This window comes from Schistocerca nitens, chromosome 2 (genome assembly GCF_023898315.1).
Source record: "Schistocerca nitens isolate TAMUIC-IGC-003100 chromosome 2, iqSchNite1.1, whole genome shotgun sequence".
Taxonomy (NCBI): domain Eukaryota; kingdom Metazoa; phylum Arthropoda; class Insecta; order Orthoptera; family Acrididae; genus Schistocerca; species Schistocerca nitens.
In genome coordinates, this window is record NC_064615.1 from 871500938 (window position 1) to 871527090 (window position 26153).

The following is a 26153-nucleotide window of genomic DNA, read 5'->3' on the forward strand; positions in this document are numbered from 1 at the left end:
ATTTTTTCACAAACACAAGCTGCAACATGTGGGTGAGCATTGTCATGTTTGACACCATCAGCATTAATGTTGTGGTGTTTGTCATGAAGGGCATGGCAGAAATTTACCAAAGTTTTAATAAAGGCTGCAGCATTGACAGTGGTCTTGTGTTGAGCAAAGTCCACAAATAACACACCATGCACAATCCAGATCACTGTCAGAAGCACTTTCCTAGCAGATTACATCACTTTGATTATTTTTCATACTGGGGAACCAATGTGTTTCCAATGCATAGAGGCCTGCTTGGTTTGGATATGTTGTGGTATGCCCATGACTTGTCATCAATGATGATTCCTTTCAGAAAGTCAGTACCTTCTGCGCTGTAATGTGTTAAGTGATCCAATCATGTAATCATTCACTCACCCTTATGGTTGTCTATCAGGTTCTTATGCACTCATTGAGCACTAGCTCAAAATTACTGCCTCCAACATTCTGCATGGTTGCAGCTGTTACTGGCTCTCCAGGGCATGGTAAATCACTAAGGTTCACACGGCTCACTTGGAAGAATGCACACCACCTGAAAACATTGTTATGGTTTCTACAGTCATCCACATATAGGTCATGTATGTCCCTGTGAATTCCACTCGGTTTATGCCCTTGGCCCACAAATATTGAAACACACTTTGTTGCTCTTCACAAGCAGATGATAGTAACATGCACACCATTTTTGTTTTGTAGTTCAGACTTCACTCACTGCACATGAAAACAAAATACCCTCTGTATCACAAACTTCAAACTATATTGTCACGAAATTTCAACATTCCAGTTGCAATACCAAGGAAGAAAAAAAATTATTTTGCGTTACTTTCCAATCCTACCTCATATTTGCTACCGGTACTTGAATGTGAGAACTTTGAACAAATCAGAAGCTCTACATAGATTCACACAAGAGATGTAGAAATACAGCATAGCAGTTGCAGCAGTTTAAGAGATCAGATGCATATCAAATGGTTTCCCAAGAAGTGGCAACTACACAATTCTGTATAGTGGAGGGAACAGTATTACAGTAGGTGGCAAAGGCTTTCTTGTAGACAATAAGCATAAAGCAGCAGTTCTGAATTTTAACGTTTAAATGAAAGGGTATGCGCTTTGTATGTGTGTATGCACCTACAGAAGGTGATGAGGACAAAGTGAAAGATGAATTTCATGGTTGATTAGAACAGGAATTAGAAGGTTTATCAAGGCAAGATATGAAGATAGTGTCAGAAGACTTCCGTACAAAAGTGGGAAAAGAAGAAGCCTTTAGAGAGATAGGAAAGGTAATCCTGCATGATACGTCAAATAAAAATGGACAAAGACTTATTGACTTTGCCATGAGCAGTGCAATGGTTGTGAAGAGTACATGGCTCCAGAGAAAGAACATAGGGAAAGCCACATGGAGCTCACAAGATTGTACCACTTTCAATCTAATCAACAGTGTGATAATTGACAGGAGACATGTGGCTGACATCCTTGAGGTTGATAGTTCTAGGGGAGTTGACTGTGACTCAGATCATTATATGATAAGAGTGAAATACAGACAACACATTTCAGTCTTTATATCCAGAGTAAAGTGGAAAGCTCCAAGAAGATACAACGTTTCCAAATTAAAAGAGAAGGGAATATCCAAATTGTACAACACAGAAGAAGTTGGAACTAAACAAAACCAGACCTTGGAAAGTGTCAAAGGGAGTATAATGAAAGATGTTCTACAAGACACTGTATAAGAAGTTTGAGGCTAAACAAAACCAGACCTTGGAAAGTGTCAAACAGAAATGGAGTATAATGAAAAATGCTCTACAAGACACTGTAGAAGAAGTTTTGGCTACAGAAGAAATGTTGGAAATGGCAGGAAGGTTTGTTGAAAATTGTAAAAAAGCAGCGACAGAGAGAAATGATGAAAGAGAGAAAATGATAAACAGGGCAACAAGAGCTAATACAAAATTAATGGAGGAAAGGAAAGAGGCAGACAGAATTTGTAAACAAAAGAAATAAGACTCACAGAAGAAGTGGGTTACAGGGCTAGAAGAATAATATAATGACAAAGAAGCAAGAAAATTCTACGAATGAGTTCATATTGTAGTCTACAGAGATGAAGAAGGAAATATTATGGCAGGAGAACAGATTCTTCACCAGTGGACTGAATTTCAGTGAACTGTTGAACACTACCACACAGATGGTAATACCAGAAGAAAATGGAATAGAGGATGACCAACCACAACACAATGATAGCCTAGATGAAATACCTGTACCCATACCATCAACAGAGGTAGTCATGTTGGCAATCAAAATCCTGAAGAATTGAAGAATAATAAGACTCCAGGGAATGATAATGTTTCAGCAGAGACGATAAAGGTTGGGGGTGAATATCTGATGAGGCTTGTCTACCTGCTGATCATTGAAACATGGGAAAAGAAGTGATGCCAGACCAGTGGAACTTGGCCATTATTTTTGCAGTTCACAAAAAAAGGGCAAAGCAAACAGTGGAAATTACTATAGCATGGCTTTACTCAGTATTGTCTACAAAGCATTAGCCAAAGTCTTTGCTATGAGACTTGCTCCAATTACAGAAGAGATACTTGGAGATTACCAGTGTGGTTTTTGACAGGGCAGAACAATGGCTGATCATATCTTCAACATGAGACAAATGTGTTATGAATATGATGTGGATGTTCATCAGCTCTTTGTAGATTCCAAACAAGCTTATGATAGCATTAAAAGGAAAAAGCTATATCGGACCATAATGCATATGGAATTTACACATAACCTAATCAGATTGGTGCAAATGACCCTCACCTGCACAAAATGCCACGGGAAAGTAGAAGGAAAACTCCCTAAGGAACTTAAAGTTAACCAAGAGTTATGACAAGGTCATGCATTATCCACATTATATTTAAACAAAGGGTTGGAGAGAATGATGAGAAGGCAGGTGATAAATAACCCAGGTGGCACTCTGACTGTATGAACCAAACCGTACCATATACCGATGATGTATGTATGCTGTCAAGAAGATTGTAGGGGCTGGAAGAAGCATTTGGCAGACTAGAAAAGGAGGCAGAAGAGCTGGGGCCTTGAGTAAATTACACCAAAACATAATATCTTTTTGCTTCCAGGAGAAACACTTCTATTAAAGAGAAATACATCGAGTTGAATTGGGCCCACTATGATAGATGTGCAAAGTTCCAGTACTTGGGGGCATTGGTAACTTATGATAACAGGATAAGTGAAGAAATAAAAGCAAGAATCGCTGCAGGAAAGTGATCTTACTGGGCCCTGATTAAGATTATTCAGTCATGTAGACTGAGTAGAAAATGTAAGGTGACTGTCTGCCGAACAGTTATAAGACTGGTGATAATGCAGGGCTCTGGAACATGGACAGTGGCTTTGGTAGAAGAGGAGTCCCTGAGATGATGGGAGAGGAACGTATTAAGGGACTGTTGTGGTTAATGATCAGTATCTTCATAAACAGATAGCAATTAATGATTTGGAGGGCTACACAGAACTCTAAAGCGACTCATCAGAGACAGTATTTTGCTAGTGCTCACTGGTACAACATGTGAATGTAATCTGAAGGTGCTGACATGGATACAGCTTAACCATTAGCTTCCCAGGTGTGGCCTCACAGACCACTAGCATTTATTGTTACTCCGTTACTAAAGCATGGAGGTGAAGCAGGAGATACAGTCGTGTCAAGTTGTTCTTCCCCAAAGCTGCTGTACTTCCTTTTGTCAGTAGTCACTTGAATGTGATGCAGACCAAACTATTATTGCTTCTTTCATGCTAGCTGTCTCTGAAATTGCACCTGAGACTTTGAGTTATGGATTCAGTAGCCAAGTCTTTGTCTGCTGATTCTGAGGATACTGTTTTAAAAAGGTTTGAGGACAGTGCAGGAAGTGAAGTCAGACTGAATAGTGACAACAAAATTGAAAGTGAACATAATTCAGAGTAGGAACAGTGTGAAAGTGAAGATAAATTTGTTTTGCCACTGAGAATTCCTTGAAAGAAAAAGGTGATCAAAGTGATGAAGACAGAAGTGTAGACACAGAATCTTTAGCTACAAGTTCTGCTACAAATATGTTTAGCTGAAACAAATATCACTGGTTGTCAAAGCCTCTTCCAATGATGGCCAATGGCATTATTTTTCCACATGTTGGACATAAGTGGGGTGAATGTGTTTGCTCTTCACAATTCCTATGAAGGCAATACTCAGCTGAGCCACTTTAATTGTTTGAAGAAGCTTGCAAACACATTGGTGACACCATAGAAAAAATGTGAATCAACAACTATCACATATCCTGTGAACTTTGTGCAACCATTCACCATGTTTTGGGTATAGCAGAACCAAGAGTAAAAGTCATTTTAGTTTTTTATGTATGTGGTTTTTTTATGTATGTGGCTAGGCTGGAAGCCCCACCTTGAGGGAGCCTGGCCACGTGGTGCAAGTCTTTCTTCACTTGATGTCACTCCAGTAACTTGGATGTCGATGCCAATGAAATGATGATGATGATGACAACACAACACCCAGTTCCTGAGCGGAGAAAATCTCTGACCCGGCCACTAATTGAACACAATCCCTTCCATGGCAATCCACCTCACTGAGTGTTCAGTTATGGAGGAGACCACCAGTCAATGAGAACACATGTAAATGGTAGTCATCAGATTTTGTGTTATGGGCAAAATGACAGAAGAAGTGAAACAATATTATGGCATCAAATTTTGTTTTAAGTCTGGAAATTCTCAACCTGAAACAATCTGCAAGTTTTGACAAGTGTTGGGGGACAAAGCAATGGATACCACATAAATAAAAGAGTGGTACAACTGCTTCATAGAAGGTTCCTCATCTGTGAAGAGTGAAGCACATTCAGTTATTACCTCATTATCTGCAAATAGGATTGTTATTGATCACATAAAGACCCTGGTGATGCAGGATACAACCAGAGAACTTGCAGACAGGGTTAAAATTAGTTCTGGATCCATTCATTTAATTTTAATGAAAATTTGGAGCTCATGAAGATCTCAGGAAAATTTGTGCCAAAGTTGCTAAATACTGAGCAGAAGCAACTTGTAATCTTCCTCCTCCTTCCTATGTTGTAGCTATTGTCCACAATGAGCAAAGTCTTTTCTGAAGATTTGAGAGGAGAAAGATTACAATAAACGTTTTGTTCGCTTATCTTTTCATGTTGATCTGGCTCCAATTCTTCTTGTCTAGGGGTCTGAAACTTTCTCATTTTAGGCCCTCATAGTTGAAATGATCTAAATAATTTTTAAGATTGTTGCTGCAGAATTTTTGTTTTTTTCATTAATTTATTTTGTTACATTTTAGTATATCACACAGTCTTTTGAATTTTCACATTAAGAAAGGCATAATTGCATTGTTCGCCAAAAATAGAAAAGTAGGTCTGATCACTTCAGAGGCATGCTTACTACTACTACTTCACTCTGCACTAATAACCATATTCCAAAGGGTTTACAATTTTTCTTGACAAATGAATTTCTGTTAGTTTCAATTATTATTTCATAAATGAATCCAGAAATAAACATAAAAACAGTACTAGATTGTGTAATTAATAATAGAAATTTTAAGTGTGCCAAATAATTCATAATTTCAAACGTTTCTAAAAAAATAATTTTAATTGTACATTCAGAACTAGTATTCGTTGTTTATAACATCCAAAATAATAACTCCTATTCATAAATTTTAGCTTGAAATATGAAATATTGTGTATAAAATTATATGAAATTTTTCAGAAAAACAGCTGAGATAATATTGACCCATCCAAAATTTGAAAAATATTACTTGTATTGACTACTACTGTTGAGGAAAAGTAGTACTAGAGGAGGATGTCCCATTACAAACTTTATTCGGAGACCATACAGGACATGTTGGATACCATTAACAGCAATCCCAACTTTCTTACCACAGTGATCACTCGTGATGATTCCTGAGTTTATGCGTATGACCCAGAAAAAAAGTTCCAATTGTCGCAATGGAAGCCTGCGGACCACCTTTTTCTCATCATGAATACACCCCAGAAGAATAATGCTTTGGCTCATCATTCTCAATTAATTCAGAGTTTTTGTACAAACACAACAAGGCTGTGGTTTGTAGGACTCCATATTCCCTGACGTGGCACTGAGTGGCTTTTGGTTTTTTCCTAAACTGAAAAATACTCTGAAAGGGATCAGATTTCAGAACATGGAAGATGCTATGCTGAATTTGATGGAGCAGCTGTGCAGCATACCAAAAGACACTTTCCAGTGATGCTTCCAGCAGTGACAGCAGCATTTGGAGAGATGTGTAAAAGCTGAAGGGGACTATTTGGGGGGGAGACTAGCAGCAGATAATTGTATCTGACTAAAGACTGATTTTATGAATAAATGTCAGATACTTTTTAAAGAAGTTTGCCTTACTTCTTTGTTACAAATTGTTAGTTATAATTTTAGACATCAATAATGTCACGTAGAAATATGCAAGTACTGGGAACTACATTGTTTATGTAATGTAAATCCTAAAATTTTCCATTAATTTGTCTGTTTATTAAACTAAAATTCATTAGAAATATAGGTCTATATTAAATTGCTTTATTGTCACAGACAAGTATTAAAGCCTGTAAAAAGTGTAAAAATTATTGTATCAAACTTAACAAACATTGTATAAGAGGTAAACATTTATTTATGTTTGTAAAAATGAAGAAATCTCTTGAAAATGAGGAAGTCTCTTGTGAAACTGTCTATAAGCAATAAAAACAACTGTGACTGATATTGTAATAAATAAATATATAATAGGAATTGCTGAGGAAACATGTATATGGTGGAGGCAGAGCCCTGAAAGAGTTGTTAATGGGATCTTCGCTATTGGCTTTTGACTGACTGTGCATTTTCAACTGTCACAATAAACAAAAGTAGGAGCATGTAGCATAATTTTACTTTATGAAAGACTCAGGATCATCTTGCTACCAAAGCAAAATACGCAAGTTTTATCTTTAAATTGCCTTCTTCATCACTGGCATGAGCTGTTAAAAATGTTATTTTATGCCATTACATTCACCCACTAAATTATTAATTTTGAAATATACTTTGATAGGGTAGTGATTTAAGATGATGGGATGCTGGACATATCTGATGCCACAATGATACATTGCTCCTTAAGAGGTCTGACAAAATCTTTGTTAGTTCTCACTCATGGTTGAGTAGGTTTAGACCAAGCGGAGAAATACAGTGTCAGTTATGACTGGTTTCAGGGATAAGTGTGACACGATTGGATTGCATGTTCTACTGCCACACAGATTCTGGCCCAGAACTCGCATAGATGCACAAGTGTCTTCATTATTGGTAGTGTCGAGCGTGCTGTGTGACACAACAGATGGATGGAGCAGAGTGAGGGCAGAATGATAAACTGGCACCCAGCTTCTTCTGTCATCATTAGTATGGTATACTAATGGGGTGGGGATGGGGATTTGTCGGGGACGGCCAGCTTGTGCCACACATCCCCCAATCAGACTACGGCTGTGGCTGCCTGGGATACTGCCCACATTGAGGCTGGCCCCTCACCCATGTTAGAGTGGGAGGTCGTCTCGAGGTGTGGCAGGGGCTGATAGACATTCCGGAGGACTGAACGGAAGGCCTCTCCAGTTTGTCTGACGAACCGGTTTCAGGCTCTGTTTCCAGCTGATACTGATCTTCGGCCAGACATGGCTGCTTGTCCTGTTCCAGAGGTTGCCCCTCAGTCTGCAAGATCCAGGCGATCGCAGAGGGTGGGCTTACTGGTAGTTGGGAGCTCCAACGTTAGGCACGTAATGGGGCCCCTTAGGGATATGGCAGCAAGAGAGGGAAGAAAACCAATGTGCACTCCGTGTACATACCAGGGGGAGTCATTCCAGATGTGGAAAAGGTCCTTCCAGATGCCATGAAGGGTACAGGGTGCACCCATCTGCAGGTGATCGCTCATGTTGGCACCAATGATGTGTGTTGCTATGGATCGGAGGAAATCCTCGCTGGCTTCCGGCGGCTATCTGATTTAGTGAAGACTGCCAGTCTTGCCAGCAGGATGAAAGCAGAGCTCATCATCTGTAGCATCGTCCACAGGACTGACTGCAGACCTTTGGTACAGAGCCGAGTGGAGGGTCTGAATCAGAGGCTGAGATGGTTCTGCGACCATGTGGGCTGCAGATTCCTCGACTTGCGCCATAGGGTGGTGGGGTTTTGGGTTCTGCTGGATAGGTCAGGAGTCCACTACACACAGCAGGCAGCTACACAGATAGCAGGGGTTGTGTGGTGTGGACTGGGTGGTTTTTTAGGTTAGATGGCCTCGGGCAAGTACAGAAAGGGCAACAGCCTCAAAGGGTGTGGGGCAAAGTCAGGACATGCGAGTACCAAGCAGCAATTGGTATTGTAATTGTAAACTGTCGAAGCTGCATTGGTAAAGTACTGGAACTTCAAGTGCTGATAGAAAGCACTGAAGCTGAAATTGTTATAGGCATGGAAAGGTGACTGAAGCCAAGGATAAATTCTGCCAAAATTTTTACAAAGGCACAGACGGTGTTTAGAAATGATAGATTGCATGCAACCGGTGGTGGCGTGTTTGTCACTGTTAGTAGTAGTTTATCCTGTAGTGAAGTAGAAGTGGATAGTTCCTGTGAATTATTATGGGTGGAGGTTATACTCTACAACCAAGCTCAGTTAATAATTGGCTCCTTTTACCGACCTCCCGACTCAGCAGCATTAGTGGCAGAACAACTGAGAGAAAGTTTGGAATACATTTCACATAAATTTTCTCAGCATGTTATAGTCTTAGGTGGAGATTTCAATTTACCAGATATAGACTGGGACACTCAGATGTTTAGGATGGGTGGTAGGGACAGAGCATCGAGTGACATTATACTGAGTGCACTATCCGAAAATTACCTCGAGCAGTTAAACAGAGAACTGACTCGTGGAGATAACATCTTGGACCTACTGGTAACAAACAGACCTGAACTTTCCGACTCTGTAAGCACAGAACAGCGAATCAGTGATCATAAGGCCGTTGCAGCATCCCTGAATATGGAAGTAAATAGGAATATAAAAAAAGGGAGGAAGGTTTATCTGTTTAGCAACAGTAATAGAAAGCAGATTTCAGACTACCTAACAGATCAAAATGAAAATTTTTGTTTGGACACTGCCAATGTTGAGTGTTTATGGAAAAAGTTCAAGGCAATCGTAAAATGCATTTTAGACAGGTACGTGCTGAGTAAAACTGTGAGGGATGGGAAAAACGAAATTAGGAAACTACTGCGAAAGTAAAGAGAGCTTCACTGCAAGTTTAAATGCAGCCAAAACCTCTCAGACAAACAGAAGCTAAAAAATGTCAAAGTTAGCGTAAGGAGGGCTATGAGTGAATCGTTTAGTGAATTCGAAAGTAAAATTCTATGTACCAACTTGACAGAAAATCCTAGGAAATTCTGGTCTTACGTTAAATCAGTAAGTGGCTCGAAGCAGCATATCCAGACACTCCGGGATGATGATGGATTTGAAACAGAGGATGACACACTTAAAGCTGAAATACTAAACACCTTTTTCCAAAGCTGTTTCACAGAGGAAGACCACACTGCAGTTCCTTCTCTAAATCCTCACACAAACAAAAAAATGGCTGACATTGAAATAAGTGTCCATTAAATTGAAAAGCAACTTGAATCACTCAACAGAGGTAAGTCCACTGGAGCTGATGGGATACCCATTCAATTCTACACGGAGTACGCAAAAGAACTTGCCCCCCTTCTAAGAGCCGTGTACTGCAAGTCTCTAGAGGAACCGAAGGTTCCAAATGATTGGAAAAGAGCACAGGTAGTCCCAGTCTTCAAGAAGGGTCGTCGAGCAGATGCGCAAAACTATAAACCTATATCCCTGACGTCGATCTGTTGTAGAATTTTAGAACATGTTTTTTGCTCATGTATCATGTTGATTCTGGAAACCCAGAATCTACTCTGTAGGAATCAATATGGGTTCTGGAAACTCACTTTATTTGTTCATGAGACCCAGAAAATATTAGATACAGGCTCCCAGGTAGACGCCATTTTCCTTGACTTCCAGAAGGCATTCGATACAGTTCCGCACTGTCGCCTGATAAACAAAGTAAGAGCCTATGGAATATCAGCCCAGCTGTGTGGCTGGATTGAAGAGTTTTTAGCAAACAGAACACAGCATGTTGTTCTCAATGGAGGGACGTCTACAGATGTTAGAGTAATAGAATACATAGAAAGAAGGATCCTTTATTGTATGATTATATGATAGCAGAACAAACACTGGTAGCAGTTACTTCTGTAAAATATCTGGGAGTATGCATGCGGAACGATTTGAAGTGGAATGATCATATAAAATTAATTGTTGGTAAGGCGGGTACCAGGTTGAGATTCATTGGGAGAGTCCTTAGAAAATGTAGTCCATCAACAAAGGAGGTGGCTTACAGTACACTCGTTCGACCTATACTTGAGTATTGCTCATCAGTGTGGGATCCGTACCAGGTCAGGTTGACAGAGGAGATAGAGGAGATCCAAAGAAGAGTGGCACGTTTCATCACAGTGTTATTTGGTAAGCGTGATAGCGTTACAGAGATGTTTAGCAAACTCAAGTCGCAGACTCTGCAAGAGAGGCACTCTGCATCACGGTGTAGCTTGCTGTCCAGGTTTCGAGAGGGTGAATTTCTGGATGACGTGTCGAATATATTGCTTCCCCCTACTTATACCTCCTGAGGAGATCATGAATGTAAAATTAGAGAGATTCGAGCACACACGGAGTCTTTCCGGCAGTCGTTCTTCCCGCGAACCATACGCGACTGGAACAGGAAAGGGAGGTAATGACAGTGGCACGTAAAGTGCCCTCCGCCACACACTGTTGGGTGGCTTGCGGAGTATAAATGTAGATGTAGATGTAGATGTAGATGTAGACCTCAGCCACATTTTTAATTGCACGAATACTGTTCAAATGTGGAACATCCCATGAATATTATACCCTTACAACAGAGTCACTTCAGCAAATGTACAATTTATGTCACCATGGATATAATTTCTCTTTATGGTTTAGATTACCATGGAATGATTATAATTTTTACCGTTATGTCATAAATGAATACATTTTTGATTGTGGGTGTGAGCTCCTTTTTTACTTGATACATGTACTAGGTATTACAAGCTCAGCTGAAAAAAACTCACTTGTCAAGCTGGTATTTTAACCTGTATTTTGTAAATAGTCTAACAGTGCTTGGAGGCTAAGCATTTGTTGCTTCCATGTAGGTCCTGTTACCTCATTATTATCTATATAACTATCACAATTACAGATGCCCCACATTACATGTTTGAGATATCTTTGGGGTATAATGTGGCCGTAGCTACTCCAAATAGGAAATATTTGTACTGAATGGCCTATTAAGAACAAGGAGCTTTGTTGACTCCATGCCTAAGAAATTGGTAAATATGCATCCATGAGATTGACTGTACAGAAAAATTGAGCCATAGCTAATTTTTGCCAGCATCTGCTTCTGTCATAGCATCTGATGAAGATCAACATTACGAGTTCAATAAAAAATGCCCACAACTTATTTCTTAGAACATATTTATTCTTTAGAGCTAAAATTTGGTGACCATATTAGTCAACATTTCTTTTACATTTACCACATTCCATAATTTCATTGCCTTATAGGAGAATGTGTTTCCTGTTGGTAAAAGTTCTTGTCTTTTTGTTGTAGCCACATTTTCACTGTGTGAATTACTGTCCCATATCCTTTAATCTTCATAACATGTCCCACATTGACAATTCATACAAGGCCCAAACTGATGGAAGTCTGAGGGCACCAAATCTGGACAGTAAGGTGAATGAGACAATAATGTCCAACCAAATTTGGTGATGCGTTTCCAGGTTCTGAGTCTTACGTATAGTTGTTCATTGTGATGCTGAAATATGATTTATTTTGGATTCTTGTCAGTCGGAACTTGTTGGAAATGATTATATTCAGACTTCAATGGTTGACCCTTTTGACAACAAATCCAAGAGGCTGAACCATCACTATCCCAAATTACTGTCATCATGACTTTACCAGCAGTGGGAACTGCCTCAATTTTTTTTCCTTTTTTGGTGCTTTCAGTTGCTCCCAGTCCAGTGACTGCCTTTTTGTTTCCAGCTCAATGTAATGCATGCAGGTTTCATTACCTGTAATGATCCATGACAGAAAGGCCTTTCCAGTGGCCTATAGCTGCTCCAACGGTTCAGATGAAATGCCTTTCCTTTGAATCTTGTGACATGTTGTAAGTGTTCATGACATCCACCTTGAGCATCCCTTTTACTATCTAAGTTCCTCAGTCATTGCACACCCATTTCTAATCTTCACCGAAAGTTGTAGAGACAGTTGTTGGGTTATGGTGTGCTGTTGTGCTGTCTGAACAGACAATGGCATCTGTGAAATTCACCATGTCAGCAGCAGTGGCTGTGACATGATGTCCTGAACATGGCTGATAATTTAGTTCAGTTTCTGCACTTCATAATACTTTAACTTTCTTTGCTCATCACCCAACAGTATTCCTCTGAACTACATCATTAACATACACTGCACACAAACATTTATGGATGTTTCTTTTTCTGTAACCCGAAACTGAATTACACCCCACTGCTTATTCTGAGTGTCTTGTGTAGATGCTATTTTGACGATACACTATGACTCTGTCATGTATTGGAATTGTTTGAAGCTATACAGATAAGCAGACAAAATATAAAATCTGACGCACCTAAAAGAACATTTTCCAAAGTACAGAAAAATAAACTGAAGGATACTGTCACTTTAAAATCACTGCATATGTGAAATGAACCAGTAGGCTTTCTAATAGTAACCAGTGATGTTACATACTGGCTATACAGTAGGGGTGTGATAACCCAAAATTCTTGGTGCCTTTGTAAATATATCTGAATGACTTCACACATAGCAAATGGAATCAGCCATGCTTGGCAGAACAGTGGCTGCATAATAGTGAATGGAATCAGCCATGCTTGACAGAAGAGTGGCTCCGCTGATAGTTTTAATGTAATGTTCACTATAAAATATTTTCTGTGCCCAAAAGATGGTTCAGATAACTACATTTGACCAGCACAAAGTTTTCATAATCAATTAATGGAATTTTTGCAGACATTAATGCTACTTTAACTAAAATAAATCAAGAGCATGTAGTCTGAATATTTTTGTTCCACTGGAGAACTAACTGTTGTTGTTGTTGTGGTCTTCAGTCCAGAAACTGGTTTGATGCAGCTCTCTAGGCTACTCTATCCTGTGCAAGCTTCTTCATCTCCCAGTACTTACTGCAACCTACATCCTTTTGAATCTGCTTAGTGTATTCATCTCTTGGTCTCCCTCTACAATTTTTACCCTCCACACTGCCCTCCAATGCTAAATTTGTGATCCCTTGATGCCTCAGAACATGTCCTACCAACCGGTCCCTTCTTCTTATTAAGTTGTGCCACAAACTCTTCTTCTCCCTAATTCTATTCAATACCTCCTCATTAGTTATGTGATCTACCCATCTAACCTTCAGCATTCTTCTGTAGCACCACATTTCAAAAGCTTCTATTCTCTTCTTGTCCAAACTATTTATCATCCATGTTTCACTTCCATACATGACTAAACTCCATACAAATACTTTCAGAAACGACTTCCGGACACTTAATTCTATCCTCGATGTTAACAAATTTCTCTTCTTCAGAAATGTTTTTCTTGCCATTGCCAGTCTACATTTTATATCCTCTCTACTTCGACCATCATCAGTTATTTTGCTCCCCAAATAGCAAAACTCCTTTACTACTTTAAGTGTCTCATTTCCTAATCTAATTCCCTCAGCATCACCCGACTTAATTCGACTACATTCCATTATCCTCGTTTTGCTTTTGTTGATGTTCATCTTATATCCTCCTTTCAAGACACTGTCAATTCCATTCAACTGCTCTTCCAAGTCCTTTGCTGTCTCTGACAGAATTACAATGTCATCGGAGAACCTCAAAGTTTTTATTTCTTCTCCATGGATTTTAATTCCTACTCTGAATTTTTCTTTTGTTTCCTTTACTGCTTGCTCAATATACAGATTGAATAACATCAGGGAGAGGCTACAACCCTGTCTCACTCTCTTCCCAACCACTGCTTCCCTTTCATGCCCCTCGACTCTTATAACTGCCATCTGGTTTCTGTACAAATTGTGAATAGCCTTTCACTCCCTGTATTTTACCCCTGCCACCTTTACAATTTGAAAGAGAGTATTCCAGTCAACATTGTCAAAAGCTTTCTCTAAATCTACAAATGCTAGAAATGTAGGTTTGCCTTTCCTTAATCTTTCTTCTAAGATAACTCGTAAGGTCAGTATTGCCTCACATGTTCCAACATTTCTATGGAATCCAAACTGATCTTCCCCGAGGTCGGCTTCTACCAGTTTTTCCATTCGTCTGTAAAGAATTTGCGTTAGTATTTTGCAGCTGTGACTCATTAAACTGATAGTTTGGTAATTTTCATATCTGTCAACACCTGCTTTCTTTGGGATTGGAATTATTGTATTCTTCTGGAAGTCTGAGGGTATTTCACCTGTCTCATACATCTTGCTCACCACATGGTAGAGTTTTGTCAGGACTGACTCTCCCAAGGCCATCAGTAGTTCTGATGGAATGGAGAACTAACTACTAGCACCATTAATGTGAGAGTTACTTGCTAGCAAATTACTGGACTCTTAATTTGTCATCTATATGATCTATATGGTACCTCTGATTACTATATGATAACATTGTCATCTCTGCTTTCTGAAGCTGAGGGGTGCTGATGAGATGGCATGGGTACCAGATAATCAGTGACACCATGTTCCCTGTGGCCATATGGGACTCTTTCTGCTAGCTGTTGAAAATTAGATGAATCATAGGCATGGTAGGAGTTCCATATGCTGGTGCTGAAAGTATAATGGTGCGACAGGCAGTGCAATGTTAATGGTCACTTGCTCAGGTACACATTGCCAAAGAGGCCTGATTTGTGGCATGGATTGCACTTTGCACCATAATATGTAAACTGGTAGCATTCATGTTTTGTATAGCATTCACCACATGATTTATTAACTTAAGGCAATGATGTGGAGGAGCAACTATGACACTGTCCTACATGCTGATGATGGTGAACTATATGCTACTACACTGAAACATCTACCAATGCAGGAGTGCCAAAATTATTGGTTCTTTATTCCATACTGACAGACTTAGAACTAATGAATCTAAGGATGATGACCATTATTATGTGTTGTAAGTTGATTGACAACATTGGCTACTGGACAGTCAGCAGATATCAATACTGTTTTCAAATATTTCCTAAGTGGAAGTGACAATTGCAAATGCCTAAAGTTTTTGTAAGACCTCAGCAAGTGAATAATCTGAAGATTCTAATGCTTTCATCTTAACTTTTTTGTCTTGTGTTAACTTGGCAATCAACATCATACAGGTACATTAGAGATTGTGCATTACACATTACCAGCTGAACAGAAAAAATTACACTGGCAGGATATGCCTTGCAATTCTGTGACTCATGTTGCACAAGCTGTTTAACAGTTGTTTGAATATGAACCTAGCAACTATAATATGAGTTTGCTGACTGTAATGTTACGTCAGCAAATCACAGAAAACAGAAAATTCTAATGCTCTGAGATCTACAAGAGGCCACAAATTTTGAATCAGTTCATATATAAATAACTATTGGAAAACATCAATAAAGCACACCAATAAACTGAGTTATGAATAACATTTGGCTTGAAAGAGAGTAATGAACATTGTAAACAACTCTCCTGTGTTTTCTAGGCTTCACTGAAAGTAGTAGAAGGCAGTGGCTATGGTGATTTACTACTGCTGTCTCACTGCCATTTCTTCTATCACTCATGTTAGAAAGACTTGTTTCTGGTGTCTTCCCTGGGGCAGTGTGAAACTGTGAAAGTCAGGAGCTGAATTGGTGAATCTGCTGTACCATGAGATGCAAAAGCTGTAGGATATTCAGCCAGCAGATAGAGTGACAAAGTAGATTGGCAGTAAAACCAAAAATAGATACAACCCCAAGTCATCATGTGCCAAGTCCATGGTAACAAGACACAGTTCCAAAAGTATAGGCCAAATAATAATGATGTGTCATTATAATGGTACTCTTATGGCACACAACCAGTAGTTTCATAGACAGACAGCAAGTTGAGTTGCATGTGACTTTAGAGGTGCAACTGGAGGCTGTACATTGATAGCACTGGCTTTCTAGAGGGTATCCCCAGCACACCCACAACTGGCACCTCACATAGATATGACATGAGGATAAATACTCATGTACAGATAAATTTTGTACTCCCAGTCAATATCAGCATTATAGGATACTAAGTATATAACTGTTAGTATCTACTTCTGGTGCTGGCAGATAAAATTTAATTGTTTGAAACTGCATAACATGAGACTTTGTGAGATTAAGACTTAAACTGTTGTCTGTGAACCATTCATTCAGAAATTATCTGAGCTGTGTCTGGTAAGGTTGAGGTTTGACCCTTGATTAGTATGTTTGTGTCATCAGCAAACATTACAGTCTTAAAACTGCCTTTTAAAGTTATGCAAGACCATTTATGTAGGTTAAGAACAAGAGTGGGTCCAGTACTGATCTTTATGCACTCATTTCTTTCACGAAATTAATACTCCATCATGTAAGAGGGCTGTCATTAGTGCATAACACTTTTGTGTTCCAATCAGAACTTTGTGTACTGGGGCACTACAAATGTTTTTGCATGGTCACAAAATACATCAAAAGGATAATTTTTCTTGTTTAGACCTGCTATCACTTCATTTGTGCAGTCTTGTATTGCTTTTGTGTGGGGAGTCCTTTACACAAAACAAACTGAGAGGCAGCTGACAAGTTCTACTCAGTGAAAAGAGTTCATATTGTATCATAGACCACACTCTCACATACTTTTTAAAATTCTGGAGTGAGTGAAATGGATATGTGATTAAAGATGGTTTGCTTAACGCTCTTTTTATAGATGCAAGTGTATGCAGTATCTTACTTCTGTTGGGAAATATACCCTGAGACATAGATTACAAAAATAGCTTCATCATAATCCCATCAATTCAGCACAAGACATTAATATTCTTCTAGAACCACCCTCATAGCCACTAGAATTTTTACTTTTTGTGATCTGGTGAATTCTATAATCTCCTCAGTGGCCTTATTTTTGAAGTTAATGTCTTCTGTTGGCACATTCAATGTTTTGTCAAGTAAAGCCAAGGCATCTGTATTTCATTTTTTATTAATGAGTGCAACATTTGCTTCTGCTGTAAGCAAACATTAATTTAATTTGGTGTGTAATGATTTGAAAAAGCTGCCATTTCAACCAGAGCTATTTTCTGGGATTTCAGTTTTGTTTTGATCACTATTTTTGTTCATTTCTTGTTGAATAATGTTCCAAATTGTTTTTGTCTTGTCCACATTGTTTGACCAAAGTGACTATGTATCACTTTTTTTAAAAAAAACTGGAGTATACTACAGAAATCCTGGTATGGAGTTTCAGTTCTTGAATACAGCTTGTTTTCTGGATGAAGTAGAGCTCTCTTTTCCTAACACAAAATACTTAAATTTCAAGTGTTATCCCTCCTTAAACATCTCTTGTATTCAATTTTACCTTTACTTGTTTTAGGGGAAAACAAGTCTCAAAGTGCTGAAGCAATATGTCTATGAAACAGCTAAATTTTGCATCTACACTAACAGCCTTATAAATTTCTGTGTAGTGATCAAATAAATAATTGACTATTTGTTTTTCATCTTCTCAGATGTTACAGCCAAAGTCAAAAAAGTATTTATTTTGTAGAAAAGAGCTGTAAGAATATTGTATGAAGCTGGTAACTGAACATTATACAGAAAAATTTTCATGGGGCAGAGATTCTTACTCTTATGTGCAATACATGTACTACTAATGGTATTTATGGTTAATAACAAGAGTGAATAGAAGATGAACTGTGTAATTTACAACCACAATACAAGAAGTAAAAATTATATCTCTTTAGACTATTTATCCCTCTCTATGGTTCAGAAAGAGTTTAATGCTCTAGTGCAAGAGTCTTTACCCATAGACACAAGGTCTGAGATTGAAAATCTTCAGACATTCAAAAAGAAAAGTAAAAGAATTCCTCCTTATTCCCTGCTTCAAGTCATAGAATTTTTTTTCAGGGATTTAAGCTCTACCCAACTCCAGTGCTTATATTAAACAGATATTACGCTGTCAGTATGTAGACAGCTGATCATGGTCAGTGTAAAGTACATAGCAAGCCATTAAAACTGCAACACTGTCGTGATTAAAACAGCAACACTATTGTGATAGCACGCAACAAATCTCAAACTGCCATTGCCATAAAGTTTTTTTCTTGGTTGCATATGAAAATTATTAAGATTTCAGCAAAATACATTTACATAATATATATAAAGAAAGATTATGTACTGAGTTTCACATTCAGAAATCACATTTCTGTATTGGCTGTTTGTGAGAAGACCATATTGTGCCTCAAGTAAGAAGGAGATCCATTTACCAGCAACTGTCAGAATTTGAAAACAGCAGGATGTGTCCCATGGTTTATTGTTCAGTGATATCACTGATGGCGTTGATTGTGAGTATGGAATTGTCTGATTCCGGGGGGGGGGGCGCATCATCAATGCCCACCAAGATCACAGGGGCCCTGCACAGCTTGAGCCTGAGAGAACAGACATACTGTCCACTTGACCATGCTGGATTCTATAATCACATCAGATATCTTGACTCAAGAAAAGAGCTTGTTTGCAGCAAGGCAAATATTCATACGGATAGTGTGACAACATCTAGAGCATCAAAGACTCCCAGAGCACAGTGAACATTGTTGCACCTTCCCGTGATGCAGCAGCACATAGAGCAACATTCGTGAGTGCAATGATAACATGGGACAGAGGAGTAGCATCAATTTTATTATTTCAAATGAGTCCCAGTCCTGTGTGTTGTGTTGTGATGTGTGTATCCATGTGTGGAGGTTCCAAGGAGAATGAATGTTGTCATGCTGCTGTTTTCATCATCATACACAGCGAGTACCTGGTGTGTATATATACACACCTAAAGATGAGCAGAAAATACTCCAACCATGTAGTGTTATGTTCAGTTAAATTTAAATAAATACAGGGTGCTCTAAAATTCCCCTTACAGCTACAGTGACATGTAGAATAAACTGAGTAGATAATATTTTGAATGAGAACCCATGTCGAGAAATGTATTGTTTCTGTGCTACAACCATTTGGAACCCTATTAGTAATGTGATCACTTTAATAAGTAATTTATTATGCATGACCCAGCACATCTTTTTTTTTTACAGTTCCACTTATTAATAACCAAATAATTACCTATGTACTCATTGATGTGTTCTCTTTAATGTGATGCAGTACAGCCTCTTCCGGTTCAGATGAGTGGTATCTCCTCAGAGCTCCCCAGTCGCACCTGCTGATGGTGAAGGCTTTCTTGAAGCCATTGCATAATTGTGGTGGAAAGGATATGTGATAGAGCAGGATGTTATGGACAAAGATCTTAAAAAAGGTGATGAGTAGCTCTTCCATTACCATGAGCATCACCACACAGAAGGATAATGTCAGTGTGTTCTGAAAAATGTGTACTCAACTGTGTTGCTCTAACACTCCTAGACACATGAATGAGGCTGAAGGCTTGAACCAAGTCATAGAGGTAGAAAAGATGACAAATGACATCAGCCAGTCCAACACAAGTACCCCTCACTGTGACTACGCTGTTGTACTGTTGCATAGCTACAAAGCAAACATGTTTTCAAAAGTCTATAGCATGGAAATGATATGTTTCCAGACATGGGTTCCAATTCAAAATATTGTCTACTCAGTTCCCTCTACAAGCCTTAGAAGTTTGTAAGGGGAATTTTAGAGCAGTCTGTATAAATGTAAATAGTAGCAGTTTATCACAAATAATTATTTCACACAGTCACAGTCCTTGCACTCAGCCAATGTGGTTACAGTTAATAAAGATAATACGAGTCTGCATGTTGCCTTTGCTGTTCTGACCTACCTTGATACAGAGGGTGTTTGACTGCTGCCCTATCTATCATTTTCTTCTGACCTTTCACCCATTGAAAACCTGTGATCGTAGATTGTAGGGAGAATGACAAGCCACCACTCATCAGCTAATGTATAGCTGTCATCCAAGCTCAGTTCAACTCTGTGCCCTGTGAGATTAGGGCCATTATTGTTGCCAGAAGTGGCAGCTTTGTGTATTAAATTTCACACCTGGTACACCACAAACCAATATCAAATTTAATAAGGTATTCTTCCTACTATGCTGTTTACGTACAATATGTAAATTTTGTTATTTGCTATCATTTTTGGTGATGTAATGGTCAGCAGTGTAAATGTTTTGTCTGCAGACTGGACAAAAACATCTGCTGAGTAACGTAAGGAGCAGCTTTTCCACAGTAGCAGCTTTTTTCCTAATATTCATATTAAAGTAATCTAGAAGTAAGTCTCTTTATTATGAGAGTGAGAAGTTTATTACTAGTCATAATTTGTTGTTAACCTCCAGTGGCTGATTCTGATTGTCAATGTATAGCTTGATTGCTCAGCATTGCTGCAGGCTTTCTTTTATGATGGGATTTATGGTATAAGATGTATGACAATGAATAAAAGAAAGATTTTGATAAATTCTGTACACAGGCAATGACTATCAACTGTGGTCTTGATCTCTTCAAGAGTTTCAGTTCTATGAATACAAAGGATAATAATATATAGAAACTCTGAATTAAAAAAAAAAACAAGTATTTAATATGAGTGTTAAGTGGATGAAGTTCATTTTAAATAATAGGAGCAGCAGTCCACCCAGCAGTAAAGGATATCTCAAACATTACAAACAAAAACCAGCATTACTACAAAAATAAATTAATAACTCTTTTTGTACAACAGTCAAATTTAGCAGATTCCTTACGATTCAGAAATCAAGTCTTTAGAAATTCTGTTGAGTTTCATCCCTCCAATTAATGTCATAAGAAATCTGCTCTTACAGCATGCATATTGATATTAATTAGTGCTGTATGGAAATATAGTTTATTTGTGGTGTTGTACATCCTTTGTGTTCTTTTTACTGGAAAGTTCTCCATTCTTAGATCTTCTGAACATAAACGATGTCATAAAGGTCTATTTATCTTCAAAATATCTCATAAATTGATCATAAAGTAAAACTTTGTATACTTCCATCATTTGCATGAAAAATCACAAATCTACAAGTAACAACATTTATGTAACATATTAAAGATACTTCATTATATACAGTTTTCCATTTGGAGCTGTACACAAAGAATATTAAGCTAGCTTTTGATTCCAATGCATTTTCTTCAGTTGTTTGTTATTCTATATTTTCTTTTACTTTAGGTGGACCAGCACATCCCTGTTTCAGAGAATGCAAAGAAAATGAAGATCCTATGATATGTCACTACAATTTTACTGTTAGCTTATTCACAACAATGAGCATACAATGTGGAGACTGCCCAGATGTTGAAGAAGACTGCAGCAAGCCTGGATGTATTACAGCTGGTGGTGCAGTGCGTTCTGTGTCAGTTGTTAACCAGCGCATACCAGGGCCTGCAATATTGGTAAAATTCCTGTAGAAACTCACTTACATAAGAAAGCTTCAAACATGTTATTTTCAGACTGGAATTTTGTAACTTTAAGGTAGAGATACAACCAAACAATCAATGTACCGAGCGAGGTGGCGCAGTGGTTAGCACACTGGACTCGCATTCGGAAGGACGATGGTTTAATCCCGCGTCTGGCCATCCTGATTGAGGTTTTCCGTGATTTCCCTAAATCGCTCCAGGCAAATGCCGGGATGGTTCCTTTGAAAGGGCACGGCCGACTTCCTTCCCCATCCTTCCCTAACCCTATGAGACCGATAACCTCGCTGTTTGGTCTCTTCCCCCAAACAACCAACCAACCAACCAATCAATGTACTGGAAGGTAATAAATACAGAAATGATCAAACAGTCTATCTACTGAGAGGTGATAAATACAGAAATGGCCTTTAGGCAGTAACTCTTAGCTTTCAGAGACATCTTCATGTGACAAAAGAGAGAAAAGGAATAGATTTCTTGCCTTATTCAAGCATTAAGAATCAAAGTTACTCACAACATAAAGCCAAAGATACATAGTAGTAAAAAAAAAAAGGATAAAGAGGAGTCTTGGATATGAGTAGTTGGCTTTGGTGAGTGACGTAAAAAACATGCAACAAATATCGTACGTATTATGTACAACTTGATGTCATATCAATGCAGATTTCTTCAATATAATGGGTAGAAACAGTGAGTAAAAAAGATTGACAACTTCACAAGACAAACACTTTGTATTATGAATATTCTAATTAAAGAAATACTTTTTAGAACAAAAAAGGAATCAAGTAGGCGCTATCGTAAAAACACACTCTGTTGCTATAATTGACATCAGAACATAAAATATGAAGTGGAAAGAAATGAAAAGGTCATTTCATTACGAATTTACAAATACTATAGATGAACTGTTGTGCACTAAATCAACTCTTAACCAAGAACTTACCTACCGGTATCTGTTGGAAATCCTGGAAACAACAAAAATAAAAAGTTACACGTTAATTTTCTCAAAATACAGCCCATGTAACTGAAAAAACATGCTACTAAATGAAAGAGCCAAAACTATCATATGAAAAAGCAAACTAAAAAACACGTACAGGCTCAGCTACTTTTCCAAAGTCTGCTACTGTTGATAATGACTCCCATGATTCTTCGAAATAATATTTGCTTCCCAAATAACTGTAGCTCATATTATACTCAGAAACAACAAAATATTTCTAATAAATAATTACTTGTAAACATATATCTAAAAACACAGATGATGTGACTTACCGAACGAAAGTGCTGGCAGGTCGATAGACACACAAACAAACACAAACATACACATGAAATTCAAGCTTTCGCAACAAGCTGTTGCCTCATCAGGAAAGAGGGAAGGAGAGGGAAAGACGAAAGGATGTGGGTTTTAAGGGAGAGGGTAAGGAGTCATTCCAATCCCGGGAGCGGAAAGACTTACCTTAGGGGGAAAAAAGGACAGGTATACACTCGCACACACACACATATCCATCCGCACATACACAGACACAAGCAGACATATTTAAAGACAAAGAGTTTGGGCAGAGATGTGTATGTTTGTGTTTGTTTGTGTGTCTATCGACCTGCCAGCACTTTCATTCGGTAAGTCACATCATCTGTGTTTTTAGATATATTTTTCCCACGTGGAATGTTTCCCTCTATTATATTAATTACTTGTAAACAGAATGATATTCGGGATTAACATCACAATGAACAAACTGATAATGTTAAATCCTTAGTATGTTCTCAGCCAATGACAACTGTACTCATTCGTAGATAATATCAGCTGCAATTTTCTACTAATAACCCATAATTGAACCACATAGTCCAAACAAACAGTAAAGCTGTACATACAAGTAGGATACTGTGAAGAGCACCATATAACATGACATATGATGCAGATCAACCAGGCACCATACACCCATGTTGCCATTTGTTTCCTTCAACACCTCAGTGAAATTTAACGTTACACCTGACACATATCTGTTGGTACACTACAGGTGAGTCTCTGCCAACATCTAGTTTTCTTGTCTTTAACAACAAACCATTGAATTATAACCTGACATAGACCTCAGGCTGCACTACAGATAAGCCTGGCACTACAGAAAGCTTTTCTGCTGTCATATTCATTGGCTTCTCCAACTCACAACCAAACTGTTGCATTTAAATCTCACCTAGACATTGGGCTACACTACAGATCAGTTTGTTGCCACAGAAATCTTTTCTGCTGTTAGATTTGTTGGCTTTGCCAACTCACAACCAAACTGTTGCATTCCAACCTAACCCAGACACAGATCAGTCTATCACCACAGAAATCTTTTCTGCTGCCAGATTTGTTGGCTTCACCAACTCACAACCAAACTGTTGAGTTCCAACCTACCCTAGACCCCAGATTATGCAACAGGTCAGTGTGTCACCACAGTCGCCTTTCCACTGCAAGATTCGTTGGCTTTGCTAATGCACATACAAATCATCACACTCCATCATAAACTAGATCTCCAGTTAAACCAACCCATTATTGTGACATTAAGCTGTTCTACTGACTCATGAGGTAATCACTCTCTTAGAAATTGTGATTTGTCGATTTCTGTAATAACACTCGATCCACCAACCTTGCCCCTTCTCATAATAAAATCCAAACAAATTCCCGGCAAAGCGAATTCCAGTCTATAATAGTTTTATGGTCCATTTCTGTTCCATGAGCTGCAATCCAAACAGGAATTCTTAAACAAAAAAAGTAAGAAAGTAATACAATACTTTTCATAGGAAACCTTGATTTCTCAAACCACATCCATCTAACAAACAGACTGCCACACACGATATTTGGCAGGGTGCCACATAAACAAATTACTTGCATGTTTCTTCGAAACCAAGGAAAATGTTGTATCGTTGCCACAAACACTAACTTGCAATAGCACCAAATCAAATTGTACTGTCTGGCGAAACTCATGACTTTCATTGGTTCCCTCAGTTCATCAGCCAATTTCACAATAGTGAAACAGACATGAGGAATATATTGTTCCCCATTCCACTAATTTCCATATCTTCAAAATCATGAGCAGAATTTGGCCCCACACTTGCCTTTGTATTTCATGATGCTAGTAATACATGAAAAGCAATTTCAGATCCCACACAAAGATTAACAAATAACTTTCTGTATAAACGAACAAGATTATGATCGATAGAATGTAAGGTACATTAGAGATTAAATTCAAAATGCACATCAAAACATGACATTACAGCAACCATTACATCACAGGTAAAAGCTGATGGTTAGTATTGAACATTCCTCTTGACCCAAATAGAAAAGAGGAACTGGGTTGCAGCATCCCTGAAAGAATTAAGAGATAGTCCTTCATGGACTAAATGTTATGCATAATATGGTCAGAGAATATAACTTCTAAGACAGCTTTTGTGGCAGGCTTGTTGCTCATACTCTTACAGATGTGAAGACTGTGTATCTGCCTTTTAGATGTTTGCCTTAAGACCTTATAGACATACATTTTGTCATGATTTACAAAAGAACAGAGTAATTGTTTTAGCATCATGTTTATTCTTTTTGAGGGGGGATGTTTACTGCATACAGTCAAAATCCTGACAAAATATTAACCAAAGAATGGATTTATCAAATTTTATGTGCGACTGAGGAAAAAGTTGAGCTAGAAAGCTCTTCTGCAAACGGCTTTTGAACATGCACTTTTTATTTGTGGAATCCAGGTAACACTGGTTTTATGAAATTTCTGGTCAAGAATTTGACTGAATTGTGGCCTTTTGGACTTTTCATCAAGACCGAGCGAGGTGGCGCAGTGGTTAGCACACTGGACTCGCATTCGGGAGGACAACGGTTCAATCCCGTCTCCGGCCATCCTGATTTAGGTTTTCCGTGGTTTCCCTAAATTGTTTCAGGCAAATGCCGGGATGGTTCCTTTGAAAGGGCACGGCCGATTTCCTTCCCCATCCTTCCCTAAACAGAGCTTGTGCTCCGTCTCTAATGACCTCGTTGTCGACAGGACGTTAAACACTACTAACCTAACAACTAACATTTTCATCAAGGTCCTAACACTTGTGGATTTTAAAGAAATGGTTGAAATAGGGCTCATAAGAGACCTTGATGCTAATTATGCTTCCTACAAATGGTGCAGAATTACCGCTTCAGAGACTTATTGTAGCTGTGTAAATTCCAGTGATTTCATCTGAAGTGGTCATCCATTTAAATCATACATGTGCTGAGGCTGGTCCTAGCCATGTGTAAAAGGAAGAAGAAGAAAGGTTTAATGTGCTTATGTGCAGTGAAGAAACACAGATACATCTGCTCTTGAACATTAATCTTTTTGTTGTTACAAGGAACTGATGAGGAACAGAAAACTGTCCCAGTGATGAAGATAATTTTCCACCACAAAGAGATTCTGGACTGACCAAGTACTTTAAAAAGAAAATTTAAG

General features: G+C 38.4%; 1 protein-coding gene across 1 annotated transcript in view; it reads left to right on the plus strand.

Moving 5' to 3' along the window:
- LOC126237152 (uncharacterized) overlaps nucleotides 1–26153 on the plus strand; it is a 235017-nt gene that overhangs the window by 53329 nt on the left and 155535 nt on the right. Inside the window, exon 3 of the mRNA XM_049946997.1 lies at nucleotides 21467–21687. Within this exon, the coding sequence (XP_049802954.1) occupies nucleotides 21467–21687 (221 nt within the window). The remainder of the gene's footprint in view (nucleotides 1–21466; nucleotides 21688–26153) is intronic.